Source organism: Strix aluco, chromosome 7 (assembly GCF_031877795.1).
Source record: "Strix aluco isolate bStrAlu1 chromosome 7, bStrAlu1.hap1, whole genome shotgun sequence".
In the NCBI taxonomy this organism is placed as follows: domain Eukaryota; kingdom Metazoa; phylum Chordata; class Aves; order Strigiformes; family Strigidae; genus Strix; species Strix aluco.
This window is the reverse complement of record NC_133937.1, coordinates 36,331,273-36,343,293: the sequence shown is the minus strand read 5'-3', so window position 1 is coordinate 36,343,293 and position 12,021 is coordinate 36,331,273. Positions and strand designations below refer to the sequence as shown.

The window sequence follows — 12,021 nt, the reverse complement described above, 5'->3', positions numbered from 1 at the left end:
ATTGAGAGGAATATTGGAAAATGCTCTTTGAAAGACCTCAAACTTTTTCTTCCTCTTTTTCAGACTTTTTAATATATCATACAGACATTATGGAGCCAAGCAGTTCTTTAAGTAAAGGTAGAATGAAATTCTGTTCTATACACAGGGCTTTTTATCAGGGTAGTAACAAGTCTGCTTTGGGCTTTAAACTGGCAAACATCCAGGAATTTTTTTTTTGCATCTAAAAATTAAATTTAGCTTTTAGTCTGTGCAAGCTAATGTATCTGTGTATGGTGGATGAACCACCTTTTCAGGGAGTCCTGCACACTTTTGTGTTTGGAAAGTTTCTAGTTTAGGAAAAGTATTTAATTTTATATTTGGCTGAATACTTCATATTCAGAAACCTGCCTGTATTTAAATTCAGAATCCAACAAAAACTGTTATGGGACATATTAACAACTTCTTTTTGGAATATATTCTTAGATTGTTGGCATTACAATATACTGTCTGCCTGTATTAGCTGCTAGACTAGTTTAATATTAACCTTATTACATTAAAAGGCAATATTAGGAATAGATTTAGAATTTTGGTAATTATTTGAAAAAAAACCCCACTAATGTGGAAAGTTATAAAACAGTTCACAATATTAACAGAAGATATGTGAACCATGAAGCTGATTACTGCTCAAACAGTGTGAAAGAAGGCCCTCTTTTTGCATCTATGTAATGTATGTACATCTTTTCATCAAGATTTGATATAAGAAGGGGGAATAGATGATTTCCAGGACAGGGAATCTAGGGAATACTTGACAGCAAAAATTACTCTGAACTTCTAGGCACTCTCTGGTTGCTGCCACTCTGAGACCAGTGCTAACTGGTGTTTCAGTGCCCTTCAAGACAGTGAGTCTTTCTGGTTTTTGCCTTTTCCTCTTTACTTTCTCCTCTCCTGCATCTCTGATGGAGACTGCAATAGCATTAATGATAGCGTGTGTTCATTAAAAAGAATTTAGTTTGAGAATTTGCTTGGGAGAGTCCTGCAATGCATTTTGGTGATGCAGTACTGTTTCCTGATTGAGGCAGTGACTTCTGTTTGAAATTTCTACCTTGCTTTTTATTAGAACATAGTGGAATAAACTTTTTCCAAGTCCTAGAGTTGGTGTTACCTTGTGGTGATGAAACTTGCATTTTTTTTATGGAAGCATTATCACAGTCTTCAGTGCCGTTCTCACTGACGAGTAGAGGATTTGGTAAGGTAGTATATTTGCTATCTTCCAAATAAGTTAATATGCTGGGAACAGTTTTGAGTATCTCCTTGTTCCTGGAATTAAAACCAGTTTAGTTTGCATGTGAAAATTTTTTAAATCTATTTTCATCTTGACGTAAAAGCTGCAACTGTTTTCTGCATAGGCTTTTAAACTATTGCTTATCCCCTTTTCTGTTAGTTTGGTATAAATTGAACTTCCCTTAGAAATCTTCTCAACACTCTCAAAGCTTTGGTTGGTTGCTACAGGAATTCAGTTGTAAAAACTGACCTGATTGTCTGTGCTTCGGAGCGCAGTCAAGTCCTGATGTTATGCAAAGCTGTTGGCACCAAAGAATATTTATGTCAGCATGTTTTTATTGAATTGAATTGGTGTCCTCAGGAAAAACATAGCAAACGATTTTCTAATTAAAGGTTGCTTCATAATACTTACCCTTAAATAGTCTTGTGGAAGAACTGATTTTTCAGTTTTTCTCTGTGGGAACACAAAACCTTATTAAGCTGCTATGTAAATGAATAGTCATCCACTGTTTTGGTAATATATGTACTCTTATCTTAAAAAGAGCTGTTGGAAAAATATCAGAAGAATTAGGGGGAACCTCAACAGATTATTAAGTGGTAAAGTATAAATAGCTTCTGAATGAGGTGAGATACAATGATGGAAAATAGGTGTATCATTGCCTATTGGAGAAGTTTATCCAAGGCTACTCTTGAATTAGCCAAGTCTGTGAACTGCTCATTTTTGGAAGCTGTGAAAATGTGTAAGGGAAGAACCTGTTTTAGTGTTTGTCACATTCTATGCATTTCTTCTGGCCCTTCATGGAAGTACTGTATGTGGACTTTTATCTCAGGTCCAAGACTGTAGTTGTCGTGTACTGTTCCCAATGTCATAGAGCTATTATTCACTAGCTTTTTGTTTGTTTTTTTCTCTCCCAAAAGTAGTGGAAGACTGTAATCATGTTTAGTATGAAGCTCTGTGTCTGTAACATACAAAAAGCCACTAATTTAATCAATTGCAAGGATTTATTTATCATGTTTACAAATTACTTGTTTGGGTTTTTTCTGCTTGGGTGGTGGTTATTTATTTTACGAAACCAGTCAAGCTATAATGAAAAAATTGAAATCATGGGAGCTTAGAAAAACTAAAAAAGGGAGACTTCTGTAATGAACAGAGAGGAGGTCGTAGGCTGAGCATCCTTTCATTGAACAGGTGGTGTTTCCCTGTATTACCATTGAAAGATCAGTGGGAGCACAAGTTATAGCGCTGATCAGCAGATCAAAAGTACCATAGTTATGCAAACAAATTGTATGAGTGGAGGTTTGTCCACCTTTTTTTCTTTATTTGTCCCAAGAATTAGAATAAATCATAATATAGCTTTGTTGTAATAATTCATGCACAGAGAAATGGATAAACCATGGATTTGGAACCTGTATTTTTTTTTTCTTTTTTTAATTGAGTAACTTTTAATAGCATTTGGTTATATTTCTGGGAGAAAATGTGTAGATTAATGTATAGAAGGATGATCTGTGAATAAGACAGAAGAATGAACTTTCTATGTCTTGTGTAATCCCAAGAGGCAGAAATACTTTGATAATTGAATCCAGTGCTGGTGCTAGACACTGCTAGTGGAGGGAGCTTTCTTTTACATATGTACTGCTGTCTGTTATTCTGGTTTTACTTCAAGAAACAGAAGACTGTGAGAGTGACCAAGTAGTATTTTATGCTTTAGCTTTGTAGAATTACAGTACAAAAATCTGATAACAAGGTAGAAACAGTAAGTAGGTCTGAGGGCATAGGCTGGCTCTTCAGACAAGAACACTGGATTTGAGGAAGCTTAGTAATAGATCTGGCTCGTCTTCTGCTTTGCTAAGAGCAATCCATATCTGCAAATGTTTTAACTCTTGCTCAACAGCAAAAATACCTGTGTTTCTGTGTAAGAAATGCAGGGAGGGCTTTGCAGAATATAAATCACCTGGAAGATGCTATGAGCCAACTCTACCCCAGCTTCAGGATGATTAACAAAGTATGTGGAAATACATATGTAAATGTTTCAGAACATTTTGACACCTGCATATCTTTTGTGTTTTATATGAAGTGTCAGAGTGTATTTCTTGGTATTTAAATGATAGATACAGATGTGGAACTGGGTAGCTCTGGAGGCAAAGAATTTTAAAAGAAATGAATACAGTGAAAGCATTTCTTGTTGGCCTTTTTTCATCCCAAGAAGGAATTTTTTGATCCCAGTGATGTAATCAGTGGCTAATTTTTATGGAATAGGGTCTATCTCTAGCAGTTTTTCTTAATGAAGTATCATCTCACCAGAAGCATTTAATTTCTGACCTGATGTTGTCTTTTTTTAAAATGCTTCTTGAAATAATTTCAGAAGCTGTCAGCATATTTTAGACACACACACGTGTATATCTAAAAGCTCTCAGTTAGTTTAGTTCTTTAGCTGTATTCAGTTATTCTGTTAAAAAAATTAGTGCCTATCATTCTAAACTGAGCTTTACATAAAACATATTGTCATATAGAAGTTTGAAATTAAGCATTTTTTTCTTCCTGCCTCTTCTCTAGAGAGCTTAATGATTGTTTAGTGGTTTAAAACACTGATACAATACATCTAGTCCATTAATGTGATTTTTAGGCTTTGTCTTTTTACAGTAGTCTTTGTCTTTAAGAAAGACAGCTGAAGTGTAACTGAAACAAGCTATGTGGCAGCTACACAAGTTAGAAAACATTTCCATAAAAGATCATAAAAATTCTACGGTAGTTTCCAGAAAGAGCAAGAGTGAACATTTTATTGCTGTTTAAACCTTCTGAAGCAAATGTTTTATTTAACTTTTCGTAAGTGTTTTATAATGACAAACTTGTAGAAAAATAGTATGTGTGTCTGTTCCCTCTGCAAAGCTAGCTGGACACTCTCTTTGCTTTGTGCTTAACTAAATATTTGTCTTGGAAGAAAAGAATTTCAAAACACACAAAAGATACACTGTTTGAAAAGGTGCAAAAAATTACTGAAATAGGTGTAGTGGGTTTTTTCTTCCCCATTTTTTTTTAATTGCCTCCCAGAAATCCACTTGAACTAATACAGCAAACTGAGTGAGTAGTCTGGGAAATGCCAAGGAGCACGTCCCGATCAATTCGAAAGCTGATATCAGCAGCCAGTTAAAAACTTTTACGTCCCTCTAGCCTAGTTTCCTCTTCTTCTTTTTTTATTTTTTAGTGACATAATGCTTAAAAAAATCAATAGCTTCTGTGGTTATTTTTAACCTTCTGTAGGTTGCCTCGGCAGCTGTATGTTTTTATAACGCTCTTGAATTAGTTCTTTTATCGTTTCAGTTGATGGCAGCGCTAATCTGATGATTGGCTCTTCGTGGTCGGCTGCTGCCGCGGCAGAACATCTCACTGCAGTGAGCTCACGTTTCACATCTCTGATATTGCGAACTTAAAGACTTACAGCTAGTACTTCTGTATCAGCCTGATTCCTTCTGCTTACTTGTGTGGCCCTTGTGACTGTAGTGCTATGGATTCATGGATTTTATTCTTGAAATGCCTATAAGAGCCAAAGAATTTAGGCAACCAGGCAATTAAGTAACTTGTCCAGAGTCATATCGTTTCAGTTCAGATTCTTTTTGCATCCCAGTTTACATTGTTCTTCCTGATTTTTGACACTGAGTTTTCCATGTAAATCCAAAATTAAAAAAACTTTACTGTAAGACTGACAAATCTCCATTGTTTTGAGAGTAAGTTTCTTAGCAGACAAAGCCACAGTGACTTTTTTTCACTCCGTAAGGGAATTGAAATTGTAATTCTGAAATGTTCCTTCCTTTCGTGGCTTGTTTCTGTTAGTGGGTACACAAAGATTTGTCTGGCCACTTCTAGTTCCCAAGATGGGGAAGCATTCGTTATGTTGGCCTTGGAAACAGGGGAGGGAAGACAGAATAAACTTGCTTTTGATACACACGAAGGTGTTACACTGGAACTGTAGGTTGTGTGACTTGTCTTCTGTATGGAAAGTCATAACATTATTTCTTATTTTTATTATGAACCTGGCACCTTTATGAAAAACAAACCCCAAAACCAACCAACACCCTCGGTTTATTTTAATTCCATTCAGGGATTGGATTTAAAAAAAAAAATAAAAATCAGGGCCCAAATCCCTTATCCATTGCTCACACCTTCTTTACTGAAAGGAAAAGGGCAAATACTCAGTTTTGCTTGACAGTGAATTGCAAATATGAGCAGAGTTCAGTACTGTCAAAAGGAGAATTATAAATGAATGGCTTTATGTGATATCTTCGAACTGAAAATCTCAGCTAATTTTACAGCTACTGATGGTAAGAGCTTAAAAGCTGTGTTTTCCTGAGAAGACTTTGATGTCATTGTGTGACATCACTAGCCCCTGTTTTCAGAAAGTTACTGAGCTACCGGGTGGAACCCATTTTGGTTTAGCATCCAAAGCATCTGAATATCTTCCCCCACCTATAAAAGGAAGCAGGTGTTAACACTCTAGTTTTATTACAGTTTTTTAAAGCTGTGCATGTGCTTTTACTTGAGCAAGTACCTTTGGGTTGAACCAAACCTTCCTTTTATTTCTTTGCCTTTTTCCCCCTTTGATTTAATTCTCAGTGATGTGTTCCTCTCTTAGTTTTATTAATTATGTTTAAACTTATTTCCCGTTGTTCTGTTGGTTCTTTCTGGCAGTTGTAAATAGTTTGTACCAAGGTAAAAATGTTGTGGATTTCATATATATTATATAGTTTTTGAAAGACTAAGGTTTATGTAATTCAGTTTGAAATTAAAATTAGAAAAGCATGACTTTGTGAAACAAATTTTAATTTTGCTTGTGTGACAGATTGCGTTATTTTACATGCAACACCAGCATCTGACTGTATTTCTTTCATGGTTTATTGGAACATTTTTGAATTGTGTTCATAATAATCTTGCAATATTAGGTGAGTTTGTTAATTTAGAAACTGAATCTTACATTTACTTCAGTTTAAATAAATGTATAGACTATAATAAAAGTATATTCCTAGGTTATGATGAAAGTGCTGTGGATTTAGGGTTGGGAGGGGAGAGTAAGTGTTGAGAAGATAACAGCAGAGGTCAGTGGATCTAAAATATTTATTAAATTTTCCAGCTCTATGTGTCAATTAAATTCTCCCTTAAAAAAACCCCAACAAACCCATAACAAAAAAATTATTGGGCTTTTGGGTAATTATTTCTTAATTGACTTCTAGAGAAGGTTCAGAGTCTTCTGAAGTTTTCTAGGACTTTATTAAGAAAATTATCTAACCTGAGAACTTTAGCAAGTATCAACAGGTGAAATAATATGTAACAAGACTTGCAATGTTTTTTTTCCCCCATAAGATTGTGATACAAATTCAAGTGCAGTTAAGAATTTATTTTTTTTTTCCTAACCAGTGGTATAGATAGTTGTAACAGTATATACTCCCTAGCAAGCAGCAGTTGTGCTCAGGTACACTTAAAAATTCCCCCCTCACCCCCAAAGCCAAGGGATTGTACAGCAGAGCCTGGAGAAGGGATAAAACTATTTGAAAAGTGTCGTTGGCTCAGTTTTCTCACCCATAGGGTTTAACTTGCACTATAAAGCTAAAGTTACAGATTAAGAACTATTGGGGGTCTTCTGACATAAAAATTAATAGCACATGGTTTATTTTTTCTAAAGCCTGCACATACTAAAATCACTGGCTGTAAGGACTGATGCACTCGCAGTGTAGGAATTTGTAACTCTCTGTTCTTTTTTTATGGGAACATAAGTCAATAATTCAAATTTTGAATTACTTTTTTTCTCTTTAAGTATTATCTGGGTTTTTCCCCTCCCTCTTGTTCTCTCCCTATCCACCAAATAAAAAAAAAAATTCTGGAATTTAATTAAAATATCCATCATTCGTTTTTCCAAATTTTGAGTAGAGTGGTAGTGACTAGATCTGAAATGGCTAATTATAGGGAATGCACAATTCCCTGTCTTCACCAGCACCTCATACAAATTCAGTGTTCTTCCGTAAAGCCTGTGTCCAAAAGTTTACCACTCATCCATAGATCAGCTACTGCTATGTGTTTTGGGGCGAGAAGTCTGAAATACAACTTCTGCAAAGTCCTGATTCTTTTAACGTCAACAGATGCACTTAGAGACACAATCTTAGAGAAGGTTAAGGTTGTGTTCACTCTGAGCTACAATGAGAATGGTCCAGTTAATGTTTGCAGATTGATCTATGTCTACCAGAGGCTGTGTTTTTGTTGCTAAAATCTGCTTCATAGCACCTTCTGGAGAAAAGAGTTTTAATTACTTAGGCTGTATGTGGAACTCTGTCCTAGGTCAGTGATTCACTTCGTATTGTTGCCTGCCTTCCTCTCCTCCCCTTCCCTGGGAAAAATGGGAAAACTGACAAGTAATCAACCCGTTTTTTGTATTCCCCTTTAAACAGAGTAATCTTTAATGTTAGAAATTCACAGAATTCTTGACAACAGTCAGGTTTTTATAGGAGTCCATATATATTCTTTTTATCAAACTTTTAATTAAAAGTTCTTGTTTACTCTTACTTTGCAGTTTTGGAACTGCTGACTTATTAAATCACCCAGCTATTACAAGAGGGGAAATTAAACCATGTATCACATACTTGTTTTTTAACAAAGGAATGTTTTAGGGTTAAATACATACCAGAACTTTGTAACATGCTTAATGTGGAATTAAACCAATAAGGAAGTATTTGCATCAAATAAGTAAATGATGGTAAATAAATAACTCTTACATTTTATTACTCTTAGAATCTTGAACAAGCTCCAGATCATTAAAACCTTGCCTTTTTGATTGATTATCTGCACCACATCATTTTGTGTTGAGTAAAGAACTGAGTTTTGAAAATGCTTGCACTTTCAGGAAGTTGATTTTTTTTTTTTCCTCCTATTTAGACTTAAAACAGGCTTGGTTATGATTTTGCATGTAAATAGCCTTAATTTATATTAATAGATATGAGGGCCCTAACCCCCTTGCTTTAGTGATGGGGCAGGTATCAGTATAATGGTGGGAAAATAAAGGACACCAGAAACAGATCTGTATTAGAAGATGATAATTCTCTTGCATCACATTTAAAATCTTCTATAGAAAGGAAGTACTTTGGATAGTTAATTTTTATATCTATTTGTACTTCTAAACAATATAGAATGTGGGAATTTATGGAAACTTTATCTTAACTCTTAAAATCTGACGGTGTCTTTCAAAGATACGGTTTTGAAAGAGTGTATTTGACTCATTGTATCCTGAAGTACTGCTAATATTTTTCTTCTTTTTCTGCTTTGCATATTTGGCCTGTCGTCTTGGGCACATATTTCTGATGAATCTATCTCAATGCAGTTCACACGATTCCTCTGTGATTCTCCTCTGGAGGTATGTATTTGTTCTAGAGGCGAGTTTTGAAATGAATGTATTCTTTCCTCTCTACTCTCTGTAGACAGCAAACCATTATGGTATAGGTGGTATAGATGGGTGTCACAGTATTTGTATCATCACCCACTGGTAAGGAAGTTAGCACTGTGTTTTCAAAGGAGTCTGAGGACAATAAGCTGCATAATAAGCGACCACTGAATTTCATATCCCTGTATTAAGAGGCAGTAGCAGAAAGTGCTGTGTCTTTTTGGTTCTTGATTTATTTCTATGAAAGAAAAGAATGTATTATTAAACTTGATAAACTTGTATTTGACTACAGTCTGAGTTAAAAGTTTAGGAGAGGCTGTTGCTTCATTTCAAGTAAACAAAGTGCTATGGATTTCTTCCACTGTCTTTCTTGTTAGTCTTAAAGAGTTAAGTACCGCGTGACTGTAATGAAATTGTCAGGTTATAGTAATTACGCTAGTAATTTGATATGTGGCAGTTTGAATGAATCCATGTGTGGAGAGTTTGTTGCTTTTCTCTGCTGAGTCCACTGGCCTTTACATTCCTGAAAGCTGAAGAGTAATAGAGCTCATTAGACTTTATAGGAAAAGGGCTTTTATCACCTCGTCAACTCAGGCAGCAGACTGCCATTATATTCTTAATTTTGTATGGCTACGTAGATGTTGATGCACACTTCCCTGCCAGGTTTATACCAGTATTGTTTCTTACAGACACTTTTTATTGACATTTCAGAGCTTGAATTAAATTTTGTGTGGCACCACTACAGATGTCTTCAATTAGATGAAGTTAAATAAAAGGGGTTGTATATCAGAGGCCAAGGGATTCTTGAAATTCTTTATTCTGAAACAGTTGCCACAAGCAAATCTAGTAGTATGTAGTCTGTTTACTCTTTTGAACAAAAATAATTTAAAATAAAATCTAAACATTACATGATTTCAATTTGTAATTTTTTTGAATTTTTAATATTGTTATTAGCTGCAAATAGTATGAACACCCAAACTCTTCCTGTCTTTTTTATTTCCTCATTTTATTATTCTGTTTAGTTTCTGTTTTGACTATGGGCTCTGGCACAAAAAATAAATAGTTTAAAAGAAATGATACGGTATGTAGTAGCAGAAAACTAGGCAGTTTTCTAGCCATAAACAGGATAATATAGAGAGAACTGCTTGGGGGTTTTTCATTAATCTTTTCGTCTTAGAAGCTACATTTAAACATTTGCCATTTTGCCACTTAACATAGGGAAATACTACCTTGTTTGGAGAGGTGCAGTTCAGTACCGGAGAATGACTTAGCCAAAACCCCGTGTGGCCTGGTACTGTGTTGTTGCCAAGGTGAGAGTGTTTATGGCAGAGGGGCACAGGGAAAATCTGGACCCCTCAGGGTGATTCCTAGTTTTTGGTGCTCAGCGCGTTAGGGGGGTGTCCTGGGCCAGTGGTGGTATCGGTGTCACTAATGGTCATCGCTATCTTTGTCCTTCCCAAGTTGTTCCATGTCGTCTCGAGACAACAGCTGGAACGAGCCTCAGCACTCAGATGCACCGTGGTATTATGCAGTCAAATAATGATTTTGTTTTGTTTTCAAATCCTTTTCTAATTGCTCTTTAGTCTTTTTCCACTTGACTGATGCTAAGCATTAAATGGATGATTTCTTCTTTTTGAGATAATTGCTAATTTATACCCATTGTTTTGGATGTTTATATAGCAGAATTTTTCCCCCCCCTTGCATTTATGTTCCGTTCATTTATGAACTTTGGATATTTTCTCTGCCTTTTTAATCACTCAGTATTACGGGATCTTTCTGCAGTTGTTTACACTCAGCTCTTGTTTAACCATCCTGAATACTTCTAAATCATCAGCTCGGTTTGATGCAACATTGTTCAGTCTTAAGTGATTCACCTATCAGTGTGGGGAACAGAACAGATCCAGCACGATGGAACGTGAGCTGCTTTCCATTATGTAAATGATCATTTGTTCTTACTTTTTCCTCTCATCCATTTTGAGATGCTTTTGAATTCTAAAGAACTAAAAGATGTTTGTGAATCTAGATCTTCTCTCTTTGAAAAGCACATCAGCTTCTGCTCTGCATGATTTGGTTTATTCATATGTGTTATTTTTCTAGGAAATCTAGTAACAAATGATACTGTTACAGGTCTGTAATTCCCAGGATCACCTTCTGTAGAATGTCATACTTCAGTCACATTCGATGCACTGCTCAGGACTAAATCAAAGCTCATTTCATTTAGAGATCTTGGCACATTGCTTTTTTTTCTTATAGTAGTGTAGACATCACCGTGGTGTCCACATGGTGATACTCAAAGTCTCTTGCTACTGAAGTCCCTTCTGTCTTCACAGCTTCACTAATCTTTTTAGCATTTTAAGCTTACTATCACTGTCCTGATTAGACAGTTGAGAGTATGGCTCAAATACTATGCTTGTCCAACAAGGTACAGAAATTAGCTCTGTAGAGAGTGTCTTACATTTTGATGCAATGAGTTGATTTATTTTATTTTGATATGGAATCACAGAATTGTTCAGGTTGGAAGGGACCTCTTCAGATCACCTAGTCCAACTGGTCAGCTAGAGCAGGCTGTCCAGGACCATGGGTTTTGGATATCTCCAAGGATGGAGACCTCACAAGGCTCTCTGGCCAGCCTGTGCCATTGTTTGACCACCTTCTCAGTTGAATCCTGTTTCCTTCAGATTGAATTCCATGTGTTTTAATTTGCACGCATTGCCTCTTGTCCTGTCACTGGTAACTACTGAGAAGAATCTGGTTCCCTTATCTTCATTCCCTCTCATCGGGTTGATAAATATTGATAAAACCTCCACATGTCATCTGTTCTTGAGGCTGAAGTGTCTGAGATTTCTCAAGCTCATCTTACACAGCAGATGCTCGAGCCCCTTGATTGTCTTTATGGCCATTACGGACTTGCCTTAGTAAGTCTGTATTTCTCTTGTACTGGGGAGCCCAGCACTGGACCCAGCACTGCCGATGCAGCCTCACCAGGGCTGGGCAGAGAGGAAAGCTCACCTCCCTCAACCTGCTGGTAATGCTCTGCCTGGTGCAGCCCAGGGTGCTGTTGGCCTTTTTTTTCTTTGAGAATGCACTGCTGGCTTTTTGTCATGAAAACATGCAGTGCTACCTCTCTGCTGACACAACCTATATTTGTAGGCTGTTTTCACAGCATCTCCACTATTCCCTAATGAAAGGAGGATGTAGTACTGAAAAGGAAATATGTTGCTAACCAAGAGATAGAAATCTCCTATATGGTGGGTTGTGCCTTTGGGAAAGGAACTGCTGGAATTAATCATTTCACTTATTCGGCAAATAATTTCCACTGGTGTGCAGAAGTCAAGGGTTTCCT

At 36.3% G+C, this 12,021-nt stretch overlaps 1 protein-coding gene across 6 annotated transcripts in view; it reads left to right on the top strand.

Moving 5' to 3' along the window:
* ATE1 (arginyltransferase 1) overlaps positions 1 to 12,021 on the top strand; it is an 86,287-nt gene that overhangs the window by 15,612 nt on the left and 58,654 nt on the right. For all 6 annotated transcript variants that reach the window (XM_074831440.1, XM_074831443.1, XM_074831445.1 and 3 more), the window contains one exon: positions 8,619 to 8,651. In XM_074831440.1, coding sequence (XP_074687541.1) covers positions 8,619 to 8,651 — 33 coding nt within the window. The remainder of the gene's footprint in view (positions 1 to 8,618; positions 8,652 to 12,021) is intronic.